Genomic DNA, 23,459 nt, shown 5'->3' with positions numbered 1-23,459 from the left:
ACATCTACAGAACGTGAAGAACCAGTGGCATCTACATCTGCAGAACGTGAAGAACCAGTGGCATCTACATCTACCGGAGATAATACAACTTTTAAAGCCATTCTCCGTGTTTAGTATACATGCCGTACAACATGTTTGGAATCAACAGGAGTAAAGTTGGACTTAGGAACAAATCGACTTACGAACAGACCTCTGGAACCGAACTCGGTCGTAAGTAGAGGAGTCCCTGTAACTAAGAGATGATGGTAAATAATAAATTGATGTGAAAGTGGCTGTTCTTCTTTCGTTATGCTGTTCAGTATGGATTGAAAGCAATAGCAAGCCGGTATGCTGCGTGGGTTAATCTTCAATGTTGTCTCCCAGTCGTTGATTTATTTGTTATTAAACAAGTCTGGGCGGCTCTACGGGGGGAAGATCTACTGCGGTTGTTGAAATGCAGAAGCTTAATAAAGTACCTTGCAAACCGGACGAGATGCATCTCAAATGTGACGTCTATTTGAAAGATCTCATCTTTTCATTCATAATAAAGCCTTCTCACATTTTATTACGAAACGCACCCTATCGTGGAATAATGTGCGGTGCGTTGATTACGTCTGGGGCTTGGGACTGCCGTTAAAACGCTGACGTGTTTAGGCACCCACCTTGCAAGGAAGTCAAGGAACGCGCGCATGCAGATTGACGGCACGTAAGCTGCTCAGCTCGATCAGTCGAACGTTGAGGGTTAGTCAAGGATTTACGTGGCGTGCTTGCAGATCGCTCCAGTCGTTGATTTGCTCGAACATTCTGCCGCACGTAACAGTGAAACATCCCGAGCAATGCACTCCTAACAACGAGCCTCAAGACTCAAGAACACGTATGGTAAAGAGCATTACTTGACACCATAACAAAAGGAGAGCGGTTACTCGGCACACGTTTTATGGATGCGTTTAAAAGTCGGCTAACTTGGATCGGAGAGATATTTTACATTGACAGGTCACCGTGTGCACTGCAAGGCGCAATGCAAACGCAGCGAGTTTGACGTAGAGAACAGAAGCGAGATATGGTTGATAGCCTTGCACGAGTAAACTGTTTATCTGGAAAGTGCTGACCTTCCGTCACAACGCACACGAAGTCCACACACACAGAGACACTGGCACGCAGTCACACAGAGAGAGAGAGACAGAGTACCACACACAGACACACAGTAACACACACACAGACACAGTAACATAGTCACACACACACAGACACACACACAGACACAGTCACACACACAGATAGTAACAGTCACACACACAGTCACACACACAGACACACAGTAACACAGTCACGCACACAGAGTCGCACACACACAGACACAGTCACACACACAGTAACACAGTTACACACACAGACACAGTAACACAGTCACACACACAGACACGGTAACACAGTCACACACACACACAGTAACACAGTCACACACACAGTAACACAGTCACACACACAGTAACACAGTCACACATATAGTCACACACAGTCATACACACAGCGACTAAGAACCCCCCTTTAGCCGTAGCATACTTTTGGGGCAAGCACTGTTAGCGAGCACCTGTGAAGTCCGGCACAGCACACGAGGTGGTGGGTGTGCCAGCACCACGCCCGGCCGCCTTTGTCTCACCAGTGGCGATGTTTACACATCACCCACAGGGGAGGCCCAGGACTGCTTCAGATTAATGGTCACAGGTGTCGGTGGCCGTGAGCAGGAATCGAACTCGGTTCGCCGGGTTTTTGTTAGCAGAGCGCACCTAACCGCTGTCCCACCGCTCCCCACAGCCGCACGCGGTCACACCGGCACATGGCTGGGGTGTTTGCCAGGCGCTGGGGTCTTCGCCTGGGCGTCGCTGCTGTAGCCGTGTTCATCCTCGTCATCATCTCACAGCGACCCAGGGGTGAGTGGTGACTTTGTTCTTGATCGATCGGGACTCGTACGAGTCATGAATGTATTTATTTTTTATTTTGGTGACTTGTCATTTTAAAAAAATATTTGGTTATTTTTTTTTGTTTGATGTTGTAACCCGCCTGCCCGCCCATACTGGATAACCGTGGCCGGAAATTGAACTCGGGTCGTCAGGTTCATAGTGCAGTTATGCATAACCCACCTTCGCCTCTCGTACAATATGTTGGCGGAGTTGTATAATAACGCAGGTGAGAGGTGGATTGATAATCATCTCTGTGATTGTCGTCTCTTGAGATGCAGTTTAAACCAGTGGCGTGACACCCAGTGCATGTGCGGTATATATACGTGCAGTAGTGTTCGTGAGTCAGAGATTTTAGTGCCTTGACTAAGGAGTGTACAGTTGCCATATAAACTGTCAGCGACGTTTGAACCCAGCCTGTTTATCATCACGATTACCATTCAGCCATGGTCAATCCACTGCTGGATTAAGGCAGCCCAACCACCTCTTACGATCCTGTGATGTAACACTTTCCAACTGCACGCAAATTGAATGTATTTGTTCGTCTCCTCACTGCACATACTGCCAGACACCACGGTGGCGAGATGTTAACGAACTCGCCTGGTATGCAGGAGGTCGTGTGTTCGATTCCGACCCTGACGCCTGCTGCTGTATATTTGGAGTTTGCGTGTCTCTCTCTCTCCCCGTGGTCGCGTGGATTTTTCTTCGGGTCCTTCGGTTATTCCCTCCCCATTTAAAAACATGCATTTGGAGTAATTCGGTCGCTGTACATTTCCATAACATACGCCACTTTGTTGAGCTGTCAATTTGTGGCCGGGTCATTTCTGTAAAAGACACGTTCCATATGTAGCTACTGCATATGTAGCTACTTTTGCTTCTAGGATATTCATCCGGCACTGCAACCTGCGTCCACCCAGGCGGTATAAATGGATGCGTCAGACACAGTCGCGTGCGGTGGGCTAAAGTGTGGTTAATCCCACCTCTTCCAAGACATCGGGCAAGCGTAGACGAGTAGGCCAAGGTAACATCCTTCCTGGAGCAGTGGCGCGAGCAAATAATTCCAGAGCTGTACCTTTGCATTTTACTTGTATCAGCCATGATCAATCCACTGCTGGATGAAGCCAGCCCCGCCCCCGCCCCCCCCCCCCCACAAAAGCAATCTCCCATGGTCCAGATGACGAATGGCACGCATTAAAACATGTGTAAAGCATCTTGCAAAATGCAGTTAATCAGAAAAGCGAGTGTGGATATTACAACCAGTCGCAGTGGAATCAGTCATCTGTTCGTTTGTGTCCGCAGGCACGGAATACGCGATAAGCAAAGACCAAGAATCACACTTGGAAGGTAAAGTCCAGAGGGCTTGCCGCGTGTGCGCTGGGATCGTAAATAAAATGCTGATGTGGAGATTGTTGAGGCCATGGAGCCAGCGAACCAGTGTGGAAGGACTGCAACGTAAAATTCCAGTCGTTGTCTGACACCGTTATTTTTTTGTTCTAAGGACTAACGGACGACTCAAGCGAGCGTTCTGATTTGTGATGTGGATGTCACCTCCGATTTGCACGGTTGGCTACGTATGGTGCAAAAGAAGTTCAACATACAAGCGTAAAACAGCGGTGGTCCCAGCACAGCGAGCCTATTGCGGATGTGATGTTAAGGGGCCACTATATTTAATAGTTAAGTTATGAAAATCCTGGCAGTTTATATATATTTATTTACATTATTTTTCGAATCATGAACCTCCATCAAATATTCGAGGCGCAGGAAGTGAATGGTCACACACCTGGTATTTACGATATTCATGGCAATGATAGCCAAAGGTCAATGGACCAAACTGCAAAGAGACAAGCAACACCTTCACGCAGACCCCGACGATGTGCACTGCTGTTTAGGTTTTTGTGGCTGTGCCGTACGGCAAAACTGATTCAGGAACTAATTTCGATTCGAGTTCTTGAAACAGGACATGCAGAAAAACGCCGGACGTCGTGCCGGACAAGACGCGGTACCGCAGCAGAGCCGATGATGGCGGTGTTGTGCAATTGTTGCGTCGGCAGACACGCCCGTGCAGGTGGACGAGGCATTGGATGAACCCGTATGGCCTGAGTTGGCGAGGCCTTCACGTGCGACACGCCGGCGCAAGAGGCCCGAGTCTCAAGTAAGGCCACCCTCTCTGTGTGGCCCCGGATCATCTTGGGTCCACTGCTTCCAGCCCATCCGTCTGCAGTGGCCCGGGGCATATGCGCAACAGGTAGGCTCCCCAAAACCTGGACTCTGTGCAGCATTTGGTCAAGTGCGGTGGTGCTGTCACCAGAACCCAGCAGAAGGCAGATTTAGTGCCATAGTGTGTGTTGAAACCAAAACTAAACTATGTATAATATCATCAGGTAAGACCCACTGAGTTATATAGCTCTTTTTCAGAAGCAACCTTTGCACAAATGATAGCTCAACGAAGTTATCATGTGGACATTTATTGATTATAAATGTGGAGGGAAAAACCGGAGGACCTGGAGAAAAATACACGCGACCACGGGGTGAACATGCAAACTCCAAATATACAGGCATCAGGGTGTGCATCGAACACACGTCCTCCTGTACACCCGGCAGTCCCAGGACCCATGGGATGCCATCGTGACGTCGCATGGGTGCTGGTGAAAGGAATGGGTCCCCTTTAAAAAGCAAGAACCTCCACTACAGTGCAATTATAAATGCCTTAACACTGCTGATGAGCTCCAAAAGACTGAAAACCGCCCCAGAATGTTTGTGTTTGAACAAATGGTGCTGCTTACCGTACATCCACAAGGCCAACAGGCTGATGGACTGAAATAGATTTTACTTAACGTATAGATATGGAACACAAGGTGGTATCGACAATTGATTGCATGTTAACTGCAGTGCACTCAGAACACGCTATACAAACACTGTCCAGTTTGCTGAGGATTTAACGGCCAGTTTAATGATTGACCAATCGAGAAACAACCCATTCATTTGGCAGGGGCGAAATAACCTTGAGTTTTTAAAACATATTCGAAGATAGATCAATATCACTCAAATGGAAATAACAACACAGTACAATGTCACGTATCCGCCCTGACCAATTAACCGCCCACAAACAGTGCAGTAATTCAGATCTGTAAATGACGAGAATGTTATTTCTGTTGTGATGGGGTTTCTTCACCGTTGAAAGATTTTAATGATTAACCAGAGCACCTGCAGGATAATCCGTGCAGAACAGATGGAGAACGTGCAACGCCGCACAAAGTGGCACCCGAGTCAGGAATTGAACCCAGATCCTTCGTGCCGTGGGACACACGTGCTCTCGTTGAGCGACACAGCCCTCCCATGTCCAAGGGGATACCACTCAAAGCAGAGGTCGCAACCGGGTACCCGATACCCGTACCCTACCCGACCCTGGTGCGGCCGGGTACGGGTAGGCCGTGAGTCACTGGTGAGTAACCGTTTGTCACTCATTTCCCAACGTCTTGTCTCTTCTCACAATTCAAGTTCCTAGAATCAACCCACCCGCGCCTGCAACATGGCTTCATCCCAGAGGTCGCAATCAGGTACCCGATTCCCGTACCCTACCCGTACCCGGCCGGTAGGGTACGGGTACGGCCGGGTACGGGTATCCGTTTGCGACCCTGGTGCGGCCGGGTAAGGGTAAGGAATCAAAACCCGTTTGCGACCTCTGACTCAAAGCCATTTGCTTTGTCATCTCCTCTACTGCCACCTCCTGGTCCAGTGAGTTTGGGGAGTTTGATCAATCTCGACGGCAGTGTTCTTGATTGCAAGGCCCGCAGGCCACTGGTGGTCCCTCGTAGCCTTTAGTGCAGCCCCCGACAATACACACATTTGAAAACACCCCCCAATCGTGCTGTTGTCCAACCCCAATGGTTTCAAATGTGCGGTGGCCCTCGCGCTGATGTCTTAGAGGGTAAGTGCCCCCCCTCCCCTCTCCCTCTGAAAATGAGTGAATAACACTGCTCTTACATCATCCATCAGCCCCTGGTTCCAAAGCGCTGGATTACAGATGATAGGCATCAATTGAACGACATTCATGTTCCTAAGAAGCGAGCCGGCGCATTTTGTACGTGAAGGGTCTTGTGGGGGTTGTTTTTTTTTAAACACGGTTGTTCAGTAACAGGCCCGGAACTTCAAACGGCCATCAACAACACAGCAGGGTCAAATGTGTAAACGACAATAAGAGTGAAAACGTTGCATGTACTGAGCAAAGTTTACGGGAACTTGGGAAAGTGAGAGAGACTATGGGAGCAGGATGAGAAAGCGTTGTGACCTTCCGTGGTGACGTTACCGCCACTTCGTGCTTGTTTTGTTGTGAGCTGCTGGCACGACGGTGGTTGAACACAGGACGGATGAGATGGAACATTCAGCCTGATCGACCCGAGTCCTCAAGCATGGGTGGAGGAATCAACGAGCGATAGTAACCACGGCAGTAGCGATAGCAAAGTGACAAGGAGGCTTGACGAAAAGCAGCTTTCTCGGAAAATAATGTCAGTAATAGTAGCTTAAGAATGTACAGCCATCAGGAATCCCCCCTACGTATAGCGTAGTGCTGTAATCAGTGAGACACATCAGCCTGGGATGTTGCCACATGTTTCCATATCAAGATGTCGTCGAGGTCAAAGATCGTTGGTGCCACCAACACCGCATTGCCAACGCTCTCTAGCCGGTTTTGCCCCGTATTCCTGTACAGGGAAATCGAGTTTTCAGGTCTATACGGCGTACAGCCGTTTCTATACGGGCAACAACTTTTTTTTTGTCTATTTGTTTGTGTTTCTCTTCTTGTGATGGGACTTTGCAGGATGAACGTTGAGATGTATAAGGGGAACGGTGTGACCAATAAGGTCTGAATTGGTATACATAGCAGGGGTCACTAAAAAGATTTCCAAAATCATGAGCAAACACAAGATCCAGGTTCGATTTAACACAGTACATACAATTTGTGATCTGATCCCGTCTGTGAAGGATGTGATCCCTGACATGCAATACCCAGGCGTCTACAAACTAAGCTGTGTCTGCGACAGTAGTTACATTGGGAAAACTACGCGACATGTCTCGGACCGTGTTCGTGAACATAAGGCAGATCTGAAACACGGTAGAACCAATATCTCAGCCGTGGCTGATCATTGTTTTAATGCAGTTGGCTCACACGAAATTGATTTCTCCAAGACGAAAGTACTCTGCAAACCCACTGGCTATTAACAAAGATGCGTTCATGAAGCCATCCAGATATATAGACACAGACACAATTTCAACCGAGAAGATGGGTACAAACTGAACAATCATTGTAATGGCGTTATTAATCAGTTTAAATCATAACTGGCTGTGATGTTTCCATCCTCCCTTCCGATGTTAGCAGTTATTTTCGACTCTCTGATTTTACATTAACAGGTTCACACTAACAAAGCCGCCGTTGCTCGTGTCCTCTATGTGGCGGTGGCTCCGCGATCTTACATTGACATGCTATCTCTTTTACACTATTGGAACCTCATTTGCCAGAAGAAAAAATATGAGAATTGTTTTTTTACCCTTTTATCTGGCAACAAAACTGACACCAATTATCTTTTTTTTCTTCTGGCAAATGAGGTTCCAATGGTGAAAATGCTTACCCCGAGCTCTCATACTCTGATGGTGCATTGTCTTTGAGTTGTGCGCCTTCTGGCGTCATCTGGTCCAAGTCATGTGAGACTTAGGCTCTAAGGAAAGCTGTCTCGGGTGTGGACCAATCAACTTCAAGGACAGTGCATACATTATAAGAGTTATGTTTTTTGTTTGCATTATGACTGCAGGTATTGTGGTCTATGCAAACATGACTCCTTGTAAAAAAGGTGTCAGTTTTGTTGCCAGATACAGCTTAGTTTGTAGACGCCTTTCGGTAAAGTCACGTAGAATGGAAATAATAAAATAATAAAAATAAAACATAATAAAATAATTCTCACGACGTTTCGGCCACAACGCAAGCAGCCGTCCTCAGGTGGAGAACAGGTCTGTCGAGAAGACAGAGTCTGTTTGTGTGTTTTATTTTTATTATTTTATTATTTCCATTCTACGTGACTTTACCGAAAGAACCAAGAAGATTAATCCCTGCAGTCACGAAAGCTTTAAATCGAAATTTAATCATGCTAATCTCTCACAATACAATGGCCACCTCCGTGCCCTCGTCGTGGAGGTCGCTCTCCGATCTTACATTGACATGCAAATTTCTCACATTAACATAACTAGCCCCGCCCACTTCACTTATAACCCTTGGGCTACACCCATTTAAATCCTTTAAAACAGCCTGCATCAGCAGCTTTCCCACTCCTTTTCTCCTGATGACGATTACTTGTGTTGCGATCGAAACGTCGTGATATTGTTATTATTTTTTATTCTCGACTTAAAGCTTTCGTGACTGCAGGAATTCATACTCTTTGGGTCTTTCGGTAAAGTCACGTAGATATAAAAATAATATAATAATAAATAAAATAAATCACGACGTTGCGATGTGATCGAAACGTCGTGATTTTTTAAAATTATTTTATTTTGTTATTTTTCTATCTACATGACTTTACCGAAAGACCCAAAGTGTATTTTTTAATTAATTTCTATTATTTTATTGTTATTATTTTTTCTATCTACGTCACTTTACCGAAAGACCCAAAGAATAAGTATGTCACTATTTGAGTTAAGGGGATATTAATACAGAGGTTTAAATCCCCCCCCCCCCCACGTTTGAATCTCGCCGCGCAGAATGTGGAAATGGCTTTTTTCCTGCCCTGGGATGGGGTAGGGGGTGGGGAGGGTGGTGGGGGAATAAAGTGGGGGTGGAGGAGGTGGAGGGGAGGGGGTGGGGGTAGGAGGGTGATGGAGGGAGGAGGGTGGTGGGGGGAGCAGGGTGGAGGGGGTGGGGGGAGGAGGGGGCTGGGGGGAGGAGGGGGTGAGGGGAGAAGGGGGTGAGGGGAGAAGGGGGGTTTAGGGGAGGGTTGAGGGGGGGAGGGTAGGGGTGGGGGGATGAGGGGGGTGAGGGGGGAGGGGTGAGGGGGGAGGAGGGGGACAGGGGGGAGGAGGGGGACAGGGGGGAGGAGGGGGTGGGGAGGGGGACGGGGGGAGGAGGGGGTGGGGGGGAGGACGGGGTTGGGAGGATGAGGGGGTGGGGGGGTTGGGTGAGGGGATGGGGGTGGGGTAGGGGGGTGGTTGGGTGGGGGTAGGGGGGTGGTTGGGTGGGGGTAGGGGGGTGGTTGGGTGGGGGTAGGGGGGTGGTTGGGTGGGGGTAGGGGGTGGTTGGGTGGGGGTAGGGGGGTGGTTGGGTGGGGGTAGGGGGGTGGTTGGGTGGGGGTAGGGGGGTGGTTGGGTGGGGGTAGGGGGGTGGTTGGGTGGGGGTAGGGGAGTGGTTGGGTGGGGGTAGGGGGTGGTTGGGTGGGGGTAGGGGGTGGTTGGGTGGGGGTAGGGGGGTGGTTGGGTGGGGGTAGGGGGTGGTTGGGTGGGGGTAGGGGGTGGTTGGGTGGGGGTAGGGGAGTGGTTGGGTGGGGGTAGGGGGGTGGTTGGGTGGGGGTAGGGGGGTGGTTGGGTGGGGGTAGGGGGGTGGTTGGGTGGGGGTAGGGGGGTGGTTGGGTGGGGGTAGGGGGGTGGTTGGGTGGGGGTAGGGGGGTGGTTGGGTGGGGGTAGGGGGGTGGTTGGGTGGGGGTAGGGGGGTGGTTGGGTGGGGGTAGGGGAGTGGTTGGGTGGGGGTAGGGGGGTGGTTGGGTGGGGGTAGGGGGGTGGTTGGGTGGGGGTAGGGGGGTGGTTGGGTGGGGGTAGGGGGGTGGTTGGGTGGGGGTAGGGGGGTGGTTGGGTGGGGGTAGGGGGGTGGTTGGGTGGGGGTAGGGGGGTGGTTGGGTGGGGGTAGGGGGGTGGTTGGGTGGGGGTAGGGGGGTGGTTGGGTGGGGGTAGGGGGGTGGTTGGGTGGGGGTAGGGGGGTGGTTGGGTGGGGGTAGGGGGGTGGGGGCTCTCTTCAACCGCGGCGGCGATGCCGCGAATCTGCGGCGCGCGGTGCGAGGCGGCCTAGCGCCGCGTTGTGGTCGTTATTTGGATCGCGACAATCACCACCACACCGCCGTCTCGCGTGACAGTCACAAGCGCACAGTCCAACTTCGTCTACGCTCGCTACACGCCGTCATACAACAACAGGGAGTGGCGCTGCTGCTGCTTACTAATAGCAGCCCGAGTAATAATTAACTTTAACATCAAGTTCACGTTCGTTTGGGGCCAACGCAGGCGACTGCGGCCGCGCCCAGCGAGGCTCCGCCTGGCAGCGGCCTTCACCTGGACCCGGACGAGGAAGGCGGCAGACGAGGACGAGTAGGAGGTGAGGGAGCAGGACTAGGTGGAGACAGAGGAGTAGGAGGAGGAAGAGACGAGGAAGAAGCCATGGCCACCACCACCACCACCGCCGCCGCCACGTGTAAGGGCGGCGAGGAGGTGTTCTGTCTGCGGGACGTGCTGGACGCCTTCCGCCTCTGCCTGGACGAGCGCGGCGAGGTGCTGCTGGAGGAGTACGCGCAGGGATGGCGAGGACTGATCAAGTGAGTAGCGACTTGCCCCCCCTCACACACACAACCAGGCAGTCGTTGCCATGTTGGTTGTCGACTTTGCGTGCGTTCGTGTGTGGTTTGGTGTTGTGGGGGGGCGGCGTTGAGGGCCAGCGTGCACGTAGCCTGGCACAGGCGCCGTGGTCAACGTCGCCGTCGCCGCCACTTGGTGGTTGTTGTTCAGTGGGGTCACGGTCATCCATTAATGATCTGAACCGGTCCTGGGTCGTCCTCCCCTAGGTCGACTCGGACTCAAATGAGAACTTGGTTCGCTGTGTGTGAGTATCGCCACCTGGGGAGACAAAGGCGGTCGGGCGTGGTTGCTGCCACCCCCCCTACCGCACGTGTACCGTGCCGGCTTTCATACTCGCTAACAGCACTTGCCCCTACAGTCTGTTAAGGCTGTACGGGGGATCTTTGTCTTTGTGTACCTGTGTGTGTGTGTGTTTGGAAGTGCGGAGCAGTGGCAGAGTGGTGAGCGCACTTTGCTACGCTCACAGTCAAACATGGGTGGCGAATATCTGAAACCGGTCCTGTGCCTTCTCCTAAGTAGACTCGGCCTAAAATTGTGGAAAACAAAGGTGGCCGGGCGTGGTGCTGGCAACCCTCCTCGTGTGCCGTGTATCAGCCTTAATAGGTGCTCGCGAACAGCCCTTGCCCCAACATGTTCACGGCTTTACGAGCGTTGCCTTTGTCTTTGTGTGTACCAATGTCTTTGTGTGTTGGGAAGTGTGACTGCATGCGTGTACAGCACCTGTGTAAGTGTGCGTGAGTGGGTGCTTCTGTGAAAAGTGTGCGATTATTGAGTGCATCGGTCAGTCACCTCGAGTCGGTCAACCCATGGCACCTGGGTCTGTCCCGTGCCCTCCTGCCAGCGGGAGATCAACGCTTCATGTGGCCTTAACGTGCACCTAGCCTGGCACAAAGCGCCGTGGTAACGCCACGAAGCACTTCCGTGATTATTGAGTCTGTGCAACTGTCTGTGACTGGTGTTTGCTTGCCTAAAGTACTTTCGTCAATGTGCACGTTACGTCTGAGCAATCATCACTGTCGCCCTCATAATTATGTTTCTGATAACAATCAATACGTGCAGTAAACGGGGAAAACCAAACCACAAACTATACGGTACAGAAAGGTAAAAAAAACATGCATGTGCAAGGTTAATGGTTATTGATTTATTGGTAATGTTTCTTTAAGCGGCCCTATGAGATTCATGAGTATTGATTGACCTTTATATAACCAAACTATTGAGATCCATCATTGATGGAGTGATTGATGTCCTTTATTTAACCAAGCCATTAATATTCATTATTGACCGATGTTTATATTAACAAACCCATCGCAATTCATCATTAATGCTGTTAAATTTTACAAGCATACGTTTGACATAAATTAATTACGGTAATGCACTTGCCAATGCTTTTGCCAAATGATGGTGTCGCTTTGGTCTTTATCGTTCCACTTTACATTTTCAAGCACAAGATGGTATATAATTTTTTTTAGATAAAGCCCTATATGTTTTAAGTGTTTAGCATTGCAGTGTTATACATACTGCTGTGGAGTGCACTAATGCTTCAGTTGGTGTTGTATCGTGCTTTCCCTTATGCACATGAAGGTCGAAACCCGTCCAGTGGGTTGCTTCCTTAATAAAAATGCTGCCTGAAACTATTGATCTGGAAGCCAATAGGCCGATGGACTAGACACACATAATCGAGTTCTGCTTATATACAGTATAATAACAACTTTCAAAGATACATAGTGTCGGTGTGGTCACAGAATTTGTATTTTTTTATGTAGTTGGATTTGTGTAAAGGTCATACTGAACTTAAAAAAAAACAATTGTTACATTGTTTATACAAACCAAGGGTCAATATGTTTTGTAAGTCGAAAAATGTTTCTATTAAGGACATTTTGTTATTTTTGGCTTGTCCAATTGAAATAAACATTCATTGCATTTTGTTGCCAAGCATTCATTAATATGTACTGCATTTGTATTCGCTGGGGTATTAATAATTTTACTTCTTTACTAAACAACAGTATGAAATACTTGATATTCTGTGTTACCACCAGCCTCGGGCTAATGGAGAATTGTATTTTTAGAAATGTTCGGCTTCAATAAGAGACTCATCGAGTTGGAATGTGCAAATTGCGGTTGGCATGAGGGCAGCAGATTTGGGAGTGAGTGGTGTAATGATTACCTCCATAACAAAAAGTACCGAATATTGTTTAATCATTTTCATGTTACTCTAAATTCATGAGTAATTTGAGTACGGTTCACACACGAGAATTAGGACTGCCAGATACCAAATGTGTGAGCCGCAGGAGTTCTGGTCCAATCACAAGTGTGACACTTCTACCTCCAGGTTCATGAACAGCCTGGGTACGATGTTCTCCTTCATCTCGAGCGACGCAGTCAGCAAGCTCAACATCCTGGAGGCCTACCGCACTGGCCCGCACGCCGACAGCTACCGCTCGCTGCAGACCATGGCACGCTTCGAGTCGGATGCCGGTGACCTCGTCGCCGCCTCCAAGCGCGACCCACCCTCCGGCTGCCGCACCTTCCTGCGCCTCCACCGCGCCCTGCTGTGGCTGCGCCTCTTCTTGGAGCGGCTGCGCACGAGCGGCGAGAACGACCGTCCATCTACGATGTGCTCCGAGGCGTACGACCGCTCCCTGTCAGAACATCACCCGTGGATCGTGCGCCAGGCTTCCTCCGTGGCCTTCCGCCTGCTGCCTACGCGCAGCGCCTTCTTCGAGGTGATGCACGTGGGTGCCGAGGAGCAGGTGGTTGCCATGCTCGGAGAGGCCGTGCCTGCCATCGAGAAGGTTTACGATGTCTCCCAGGCCGTCTACACCGAGCACAATATGCTGGACTTGCCATAAGCGCCGATCGCTGGCTGCTGTCGTTGTTGCTGCGCGACGGTGTTTGCCCAACTGCGATCCAGATTGTGCCATAGTTATTGTTAACAGAATGCTTAAATGGGTGAAATGTTGTAGGTAAGGGTGTAGGCTGCTTGTTGAGGACAGTTCAGCATTTTTAACCAAGCCACACAAGCACTTTATTATTTGGACCGCTCCCAACTACTGAATTGCATGCCAGAGTTGATGCAGCCGTTCCCTTGCTCATTCATGTCTGTCACACCAGCTTTCCCTTAATGTAGCAACCTTGTAAAACTGGGTGCAGAATACCAATGCAAGGAGTGGCCAAATATGATGAATGTAATTCGCTTGCAAAGCTATCAGTCAAGGATTTAATTATATTGGCCACACCTCATGACATCTGGGATGAAACCCAGTCTGGCAGGTTAGTTCAGAATGGTGGCAAATGTTTGGACTTGGTAATCCATTTTGACATAGTTCAAGGCCCTATTTGTAAATTGTAAGGCAGTGGGTCCCTGAAATGTATGGTTCAAGAGACTAACGCTAGTTTAGGATTCGGGCTATATAATACACCTTTGTGTGTTAATTTCTTGTTATAAATGCCTTGTTTTAAAACTGAACATTTTTGGCCCAAGGTTAATTCACTGCTGTCTGAACCCAGCGATTCGAGTTGAATTCCCCACCACTGCTCATATCAGCGACGAGTGATATCTGAACCAGCACTGACCAGAATTGTGAAGTTTGGTCAAACAATCACCATGATCAACAAAACACGTGGGTTGGGAGGGGAGCGCTTCATCCAGTGTTGGATCTACATGGGGGCTGTAAATTATTATGAATATTCTATCTTAACAATTAATCTACTGGCTGTTCTTCTCTAACATGCACAACATAAAAATGAATTACTTCTGGGCCCAGTTTAGGTTGCGGATGCCACTGTTCCTGGCTCCAAAGAAGCTGGAAGAATTAAGTTGACACATTCATACTTAGTGGTCTGGAATTCAACTTTAGACTTCAACCGTTGTCTGCTAGCATATCCACCCCTCGTGCGCATTCCCATAATTAAAGCACATTAGGACAAATCCCATGATTAAAAGACATAAGGAAATATCCTGCCTTTTTGAGATTTAAATTTGTAATGGGTTTTTGGTTTCAGGTTTATTATTTAGAGGGGGCGTGTGAGCAGGTTCTTAGTACTGGTGTCGAGTTGAAGGTGCTTTAGTCTTAAAACAAATGTTAGTTGCTTGACTGTAGGGGGATCACTTACATGAAAGTTTAAACATTTACATGTCGAATCTCTTTGCTAGCATGTTTTGGTGGTCACGTGTTACTCAAACTTTGTCCATAATTTTAAATCACTCAGCTGTGCGACATATAGAAAATGTAAAGACACCCATGTTTTTGGTTCATTTATAGGAGAGATATTATGCAGTGGTTGATTAAAAAAAATCCATTGTAAAAGCTCAAGACCTGCATCAAATCTTGCATGACAATCATTTTTGTTATTAATATTTGTTGAATGTAATTTGTTAACGTGATCCCTGGAGGCACTAATTTCACAATGGTAACGATTCATGTAATTTTCATGGGTGTATCATCACGGGCCTAATTATAAGTATGCACTTTTTTTCACGACGAGGTGAAATGTGATTTATGTTGATTGAGGTTCCTGATTTAAATCTACTTTTGGAATGCAATGCAAATGTACCATTGAGTTTGTAATGTGTGCATACGTCTTTATGCTCAATCAATTGCACATCTGAAATATCAGGGATGAACACTTCTACAAATTCCAATTATTGGAAGTCGCGATACACCACATCTTAGTGGTGGTGGATTGTACAAAAATATCTGATCAACTTAAATTTACGCAAGGTCAAACATGACCAGCTGTTTCCCCATTTTGCATGCATGTGGAAAGCATTCGCAATAAGTGTCTTAATTATGAAATGAATAATCGGTGATGCATATCTCTGAATACAGTGCTGAGCCATTTTTATTGATTTAATGTTAGTCCACACACACACACACAGCCATTGATGGTACATGGCTCCAGTTCGTAGGGGGCTACAAACCGGCTTCGAAGTTGCAGTCATGGTTCAGTATGCAGGTGGATTCAGTTACCGGTGTACAATGGCAGCAACGTCATCAGCGCTTTCTTCACGTGGCCACGAACATTTCAGGCATTTTCACGCAGGAGAACTGGTTTTTAGTTCAGCACAGCGACGGTTCATTGTTGAATATTGCCTTTGCATTGCAATTACCCTTCAATCCACATGTGCACATCAACCGACACTAAAACCCGAGGAGGGATTTTGTAGCTTCCACCAAGTGGAGCCCTGAGCCACAACGAGGAGAACCGCTCTTTGACTTGTCACCGAAGTGCATCTCCTGGCCTTGGTGTGCCTATTTTATCCACCCCGTAGGGGTGATGTGTTGAACTTGCCATGTTATAATGGGTACCTTCTGCTTTACCATGAGCTACAGTTAACTCTCAGTTATCCGTGTACGGAGTATCAGTACTCCTGCACAATGTTTATGCAAGTGGAGATTCTATTAGCTGCTCTTCACTCAATCTTGATTTGAGGCTTTCGTGACTGCAGGAATCCATACTCTTTGGTTCTTTCGGTAAAGTCACGTAGGTAGATAATAAAATAAATCACGTTTCGGGCGCAACACAAGCATCCACTTGATTGGAGCCATGTACCTGATGGACGCTTGTGTTGCGCCCAAAACGTGATTTTATATTTTATACCTACGTGACTTTACCGAAAGAACCAAAGAGTATGCCCTTCATTCGTTCAGCAACTTTGTGCCCATGTAACTGCAAACACGTGACTAACCAAGGGGTGCCGCCATGGTGGCGAGACGTTAACTACCTCGCCGGATATGTAGAAGACCGTGGGTTCGATCCCGACTCTGATGTCTGTAATATTTGGAGTTTGAATTCTCTCCCCGTGGTCACGTGGATTTTTCTCCAGGGCCTCTGTTTTTTTTCCTCCACATTTAGAAACATGCCTTTAGGCTCTTACGAATGTCCACATTAGCCACTTCATTGCACGATCATGTCACCAGGTCGCTTCTAAAAAATCGCTTATATAGCTCAGTGGGCCTTATCTGGTAAAATAAAATTTGTTTAGTTTAACCAAACCGATTATTTTATAAACAGACGGCAGTCTGTCTTCACCCCCATATAAAATTAGCAATACATGTTTTTTTAGTAAATGCATTTTCATGTTTGCATCATCTGTATTGTTTTATAGAGGCAATCCCTCTCTCCACATTTCCGCAGATAATTGAGAGTTGACTATACTGCATCCGTCGTAAATTACCAAAACGAATGGGAAATTGCACTTAGAATCGATTATTGTACGAGCATGTATTTGGTGTTTACATTGGTGGTGAGTTGCTACAACTATATTTTATGCAATTGTTATTTCTCTTGTTTCACCTTTTCAGGATGGTACATGAGACGATATTTTTGACGTTGAAATAAAAATAAACTATTGGGTGCATTGTAATTTGGTTGTTTAATAAAGGCTGGAAATATATATTGCTGGTGATGGTTTTTCTGATATAAAATGTGCTGTTTATATAGTAGCAGCGAGTTGGCGTAATGATGCGAATGCAATAAGACGATTTGTCTCACTTTAAACTAATTATATAGATTAGCATTATTTGCAGAGTTTATGAAGAGTCATTGCAGTCTAATTTTGAAAAAGAACATTTAAATTTGTATTCTATTTTTTTTATGTTTGTACAGTAAGTCATGCAAAGTATATGCATATTGACATTTGAGAAAGATGAACATGTGCACTGCTCTTAAAAGGCTAAAAATTCAATACATTGTCAGATTCTACATAGAAATGCAGTAAATTGTTTGGTCATTAACGTTTCACTTTCAATGCACATTGAGTTTTGAAAATATTCTATCAACACAATTGTTATTTTTAGTATTTTATTATTTGCCTTCTACGTGACTTTACCGAAAGAACCAAGAATACAATTATAGCAATACATATCTATTGTAGGAAAATCATCTGCCACTGTGGGTACCATTGGACACTTGTAGGTGTCTATAGATATTTGATACTGCAGCTTACTCTGATACATCCTTCAATAAAACCAGTCGATTCGAGACAAGTGTTGGGTCCACGTCATGTTTATTTTGCTGGGTTTGACAAGAGCTGATATGCAGCCTAATCTATTGTTTACACGCGACAGTTTATGGGACTCACATTGCTACCACTACACTCACGCATTTCAGAGGGATGGCAAGCCTTAAACATCCCAGCGCACGTCAAAAATGACTTGATTTGAAGCAATACGCAGCAAGACCCCTCGTTAAAACACAAACAGCGAAAACATTCTATTGACCTTAAATACAACGATAAAAAAAATGAACAAAATAAAACTTGCCTAAAGGAACAATGAAAAGTACATCTAAGAAGGTAAATACAATTCCATGTTTCATTTGCTATGCTATAGTTAAATGATGCTGCACAGAGGATGATGTTGGGCACACACATTGCTTTGTATTTACACCAGGATGGAGAAGCTCTGGGGACGATGGGACGTCACAATTATACAAGCACTATCACGCAACCCCACGCACACACAAAGTACATTCCACTTACAGGCTGACGGCAACAAAAAATATATTGGTTTCCTTTTTGATGAAATCCGTAATTTCGGCAAACGAAGAATTTGTTGTTGCAAACTTAGAATGCTCGAACTGCGAGACTAGATTTGCTTCTGTTTAAAGGTGCGTTGTACTCTTTGTCCGAACCCACACGTAATTTGCAGTGTAAAGTGCTTGCATACATTCCTAAAGAGAGACGAACTGCAGATCTTTTAGTGACAAATTATGTACGTGTTTCATTATGAACGGAGCGAGGAAAAACTAAAATCCGTGGCAGTAAAATTGGGCAACTAACACGTTAGAGATCTGTTGTTTATGGGAAACTCTAAAAAACACTTAAAACGTATTATTCCAGGAAGATACATGGTATTAAAACACATGGCTTTTCTGATAAATGGAGAGAAGGTGGTAATGATTCTTATTGTGCCTATAAGAGCCGTCATAGTTGCATGGTTACCATTTCCACATATGTTATCAGGTATTACCACCTTTTTCGTAATCCACGGCTACAGATAATGAATCAGACCTCAACCCAAATGAGCAAAACTGCATGATGTCGAATTAGATGAAATTTATATGGATAAACAAATGAGGCAAACTTTCGCCTATTTTAATGAGTCGCGATGTGATTTGTTTAAAGTGAAAACATTCATGATATAATTCCTCAATAATGTCTAACACCCCCCTCTCTCTCCAACTTCTCAATGTGCATGTTCCCCCTAAGTATGCAGAGCGAATTGAGATGCACTTATATTCTTTATACATCCAAAATCCAATTTAATCTCTCAACTTTTCACAATTACTGGAACAGTAACATTACTTTTCACATCGGCTATACGCCCAAATCACTTGCATACAATACACACCAGATATATAAACCTGCTGTATTTGCTCCACAGTCTCAATTCGGTTAACCGTCACCAAACATTTCCGGGGGTGATTGCGAATTGATTCAAGGGTCACTTCCGTGTACTCGTAATTAGCATCGTGGCTAAGGTAGCGCCTCTCGTGGCTTCAAGGGGATCACGCGCGCTGCCAATTGCTAACAATCGACGACTCAAAAGTACCGTGGGCAGGGGGGGGGAAAGATTCGAGACTCACCGCTCACAATGTCGAACGCGCGCGTCGCGATGGAAATTAATCGAAGGATGAACGCACCCATCATAAATGTGCGTGTGCGTGCCCGACGGTATACGTGCGCGTCTCGTGTACCGCGTTGCGTCTCGACTACTCACGAGACCGAGGGTCAACAGAGCCCAGCCGAAACTCTTCAAGGTGAACAGTAATTATTAGTAGAATAACAATCTCGACTCGTGACACGACACGACACGCATAACCAGTTGTCGCTCGGCTCTCAGAGAGAGAGAAGGTAGAGAACAACCGCAGGAGGAGGGAACCACAGGCGAGCGGGGAAGGCAGTCAGTAGCCACGCGCAAAAAAAAAAGATTGCCAAGCTCTGCGGTCCTCTCTGCATATGGAGAGTGTTTATCGGCCAATTAATGCGCGCTTACGCGTGGGAGGAAACAAAGGTTCGCGCGCGCTCACGATGATCGATAAAGTTGACGTTTACAACTGCTAAAGTGATAATCAAACACTTGAGAAATGTCATTCGAGCGTAGACCACCCCTGAGTAGACTGCAGGGCGAACGCGGTCCACGTGGAGGGGTTTTTTTCTCAAGCCCGCGCCCTCTCGAGTCGACGAAAGCGTCACACGACGGCTTTTCGACCGGCACCTCAAGACAAGGCGACGGACGCATTCATTTACGGGAGAGTGTGGTGGTGCTGCTGCAAACAACAATTCTTCCGAATTTGTGAAATCGAGCCCTCGAACTCGCAGCACCCAAAGCCCCCTGGCCGCCCCCCTCCCGCTTCGGCATCAGCTAACGAAGCGTCCCCGAAATCGAAAAAAAGCCACGGGGGGAGTCGGTCTACTAACCACCACCACCACCACGTGGATCTCGCGTGATGCCTCTTTTGGTGCCAGCGTCGACATTTGCACTCGGCCGGTGGGTGTGAGAAGCTGTGCTGAAATATTTACAACGGTGGTAAAACGGAAATATCAAACGTCTGTGCTATTGGAAACCAATCAAATTTCGTTACCAGCCCCTTGGCAGGGCCCTTCACCCCCACCTCCCCCCAGGAAGGCTGGTCATCTTTACAAAGAGAGTTCGAATGCCGAGGGTGTGAAAAACAGGAATAAGATCCGAGACTCCCCCCCCCACATCAAAAACTGTCTGCCAAACAAACGTCCACACATCACTGTGGCCTGAACAGCAGCAACAATCTCTAAACAACCTAACACTATAACGGGAAGGATAGTTCTACACCGTGGCTTGTGCAAGTCGGATTGCGCCGTGCCAATCGGTGATGAATCATCATCGAACCGTCTCTTCTCCAATGGGTGCCCTCTCAGGAAACAACACGAATGGAGGTAACCGATTCATTAAGCCCGTCCATGGGTGTCATTGAAAACGAATTTCTTCAGAACTGCTTTTTTTGGTGTTTAAGTCCGTCGTCCTTCCCCCGCACCTCCGGTCAAGCACGGTTGGCTACGTACGGTGCGAAAGGAGTTCAACGTACGCACGCGTATCTCCGCGTTCGGAGGTCGATGGGGGCAACGTGTTTTGCCGGCAATTTATCTCGGCACGAGCTCTCGTTAAAGTTCCCTCGCGGCGAGCCAGGTTCACGAATCATTGATCGTCAAACGAGCGTCACAAAAAGTCCGCTGAAAATTGCGGGCAAAGATTCTGGCGATCAGTTCTGTGGTCTGACACGATAAGCCCGGGGGGGGATGCCAGTCGACCATTACGGTAATCATCCCGTTGCATCTTGATTCGTGCTGCCGCAGAGCGCATGTGGTGGGGGTTCACTGTGGAGTGGATGACGAAGATGCTGCGGTGCCATTTTCCTGAGGCCATTGTGTGCTCAAGTTTGGAAGAAAATCATCATTATCATACCACAAAAACTGAAAAAGTGTCATTCTCGATGGTTCTCTCATCGTATGTTGCCTCCCGTATCTCCTTTACAAAGAGAGATTTTCTTGATCTCAATATGTGCTTGCTCGCTTATAACCAAAGGCCGTAAATCAAGCCGCGTTTCATCATTATTATTATAGTTAACGACCTCTATCCATTAATTATTAAAATTTAAAAAGGCATGCTTCGAATCTTGTGGCACATTTCACGGCTCAAGATCGATCGGTCACTCACGAAGAGGGGGGGGGGAGGGGTAGAGGGCTCAAACGTGCCCCCCCACCCGTCCCCCACCAACTCTGTCTGGCTTTACTCGGCAAAAATAATCCGCTTAGTCAACGCCCGGTTACGCTTCCGCCCACCGCCTTCCTTGCTTCCCACCTTGATGGGGCACACACAGCAGCAGCAGCGGCGGCAGCGTTAACCGCATCGACGGAGCTCGGATGCACGTGGTGGCGCCGGAACAAATGCAGGGGGTGGGGGGGGGTCATGGTCTAAGTTCACTTTCTCTGCTCTTGTTACACACACTGGGCACACGCAACCACAACCACGTCAATGTCGGGCTGCCCCAGTTGTGGTCGTGCGGCCGACCTTTGGCTCACCACCGGCCGCCGCCACCACATTGTCACGCGGCTGTCAAGAGCGGTGCCACACGGCACGGCGCGGTACGATGCAAGAATCCCCCACGATAAATCGCGTTGTGCGTTTTGCAAAGTATCGTGATAATCGTTTTATTACTCCTAACTTGTATTATATGACCATAATAAAGGTGTGGGGGTTTGATCGTGTAAATGCAAATGTTTCGTTAAACCCGCCACCACCCGACACAGCCAATTGTGTCAATTAGTTACTAGTACAGCACACCGGTGTGTTGGAGAGTAAACCCACAACATTTACGATTCTAGTACTGCTGATTACAACCAGCCTTATCAGGCAATTAGCCAGAATTGTGTTCTTTTTAAATATATATATGTGCATGTGAAATCAAGTTCGGTAAATAAAGTTCTAAATAAATAGCTATTGTCCAATAAAAATTTTATGCTTTGCCAAATGCTTTATTTATGGAACTGCTAGGATGTAACAATTTTCGTAGTTTTTTTAACTATTATTTATCGTGTGGCTGCCAGCATCTGCTTTATCGGCTGTAACGCCGCGAGGCTTAGAAAGATGCGCGCAGTCGGCTTTTATTCGGAGTGAACAGCAGTTGAAGAACTTAAGCGAAATTTAATTGCACTGGAAGTACAGCAACAGCACAAAGCACGATTTCGGTAAAACTGTGAAATACAATTGGGTTATTGGAATACGACAAAAGCGAGAATCATCGTACCATGAATTTTATATCGGATCATATCGTGAAAAAATGTACACTGTGGCAACCACGCTTTGCTAATAGCATTATCACAGGACAAACATTTGCTGGAATGAAACCACATCCATCGATAGTTCTGCAGCCTGCATTGTAACGGAAGCCACGTGCTTGGCTTCACACAATCCAAAGGTTTCCAGTTGTGTGGCCAGCATCTGATACCTCTGTCGCAGAACCCAGCTCTGCAGAGCGATAAATCTTACAAGCCAACCAAACAGTCATAACAGCACTAGGCTTAAGGACGAGAAAATAACATCAATGGTTGCATTTGACTGAAGATAAAATCAAGGTCACAATATAGAACATTGACCGCACGGCAAAAAAATCCACTTACGGAGGCTTTTTTTCTTTTTCTTTGTAACGTTACAATTTAATACACTTTGCCAAAAATATGTTCACCGATGCTTGCCTTGGAAACCAAAAACACAGATGCAATTATACCGGATAGTGCAGCCCCTAGCCAACGGTGAAATAGACCACAACGATGATCAGCGGACATGGAAGTGTTATCGAGAAGCAGTTACAGAAAGTTTTACTTTAATCCCGAAAAATTCCCAGAGAGCAGTTAGGGGAGGAAGGAAGGGGGGGGGGGGTGTGTCCCCAAATTACCGCACCAACTTATGCACCAGCGTGAATTACACCACGGAGTAATAGAGATGGCGCAATAATCACTGTCCAGAAGAGTGGTCTATGTTGTTGCCTCCTATAAAATTTAAGACAAACTAATTCGAAACCACGGTATTATATATATATATTTTTTTAAAGGTGCGCTCAAAAATCACAACAAATACAATGTGCTACTATAGCCGCCACTGGGTGTATAACATTTAGATTCTAAATGCAATTCTTGCAATGCTACTAACTGTATATAATCTGTCTCTCCCCTCCTGTTTTAGGCCCAAGCTTGTTGTCAGGACACGAGACTGGCCTGTTTCCGTCGTACACCACGATTCCCTACGACAATGCGAAAAACCTGCACCACCGCGTCGCCCTTTGTGATGGCGCTGCCGGCAAGAATGGAGCAGCGAATTACACCGCAAACACCACCACCACCGCCGCCACCACCGCCACCACCAACCACACACCCACCCCACAGCCACG

General features: G+C 47.3%; 1 protein-coding gene across 4 annotated transcripts; it reads left to right on the top strand.

Moving 5' to 3' along the window:
- Positions 1 to 664: 664 nt before the first annotated feature.
- Positions 665 to 16,929, top strand: LOC144728374 (ceramide-1-phosphate transfer protein-like). 4 transcript variants are annotated; one of them, XM_078607763.1, is made up of 6 exons: positions 665 to 858; positions 1,795 to 1,910; positions 3,237 to 3,281; positions 3,989 to 4,182; positions 10,185 to 10,492; positions 12,862 to 16,929. In XM_078607763.1, exons 2-6 carry the CDS (start codon positions 1,817 to 1,819, stop codon positions 13,379 to 13,381), a joined length of 1,161 nt encoding a protein of 386 aa, XP_078463889.1. In that variant the 5' UTR covers positions 665 to 858; positions 1,795 to 1,816; the 3' UTR covers positions 13,382 to 16,929. The 4 variants fall into 4 exon arrangements, with proteins under 4 accessions (XP_078463889.1, XP_078463890.1, XP_078463888.1 ...); XM_078607764.1 differs by lacking the exon at positions 665 to 858 and adding an exon at positions 1,099 to 1,599; XM_078607762.1 differs by lacking the exon at positions 665 to 858 and having other exon boundaries at positions 1,099 to 1,910.
- The last annotated feature ends 6,530 nt before the right edge of the window (positions 16,930 to 23,459 follow it).

This window comes from Lampetra planeri, chromosome 28 (assembly GCF_965212315.1).
Source record: "Lampetra planeri chromosome 28, kcLamPlan1.2.h2, whole genome shotgun sequence".
Taxonomy (NCBI): domain Eukaryota; kingdom Metazoa; phylum Chordata; class Hyperoartia; order Petromyzontiformes; family Petromyzontidae; genus Lampetra; species Lampetra planeri.
Note: the sequence above shows the minus strand (reverse complement) of the source record. Positions and strands in the feature narration are given on the sequence as shown.

What these genes read in the sequence shown, in the direction of transcription:
- LOC144728374 (XM_078607763.1), top strand. Translation starts at nt 1,817, where the DNA reads ATGGCTGGGGTGTTTGCCAGGCGCTGGGGTCTTCGCCTGGGCGTCGCT. An exon ending in CATCTCACAGCGACCCAGGG is followed by an intron (nt 1,911 to 3,236) that starts GTGAGTGGTGAC and finishes TTGTGTCCGCAG; the next exon opens with GCACGGAATACGCGATAAGC. An exon ending in CCAAGAATCACACTTGGAAG is followed by an intron (nt 3,282 to 3,988) that starts GTAAAGTCCAGA and finishes TTGCGTCGGCAG; the next exon opens with ACACGCCCGTGCAGGTGGAC.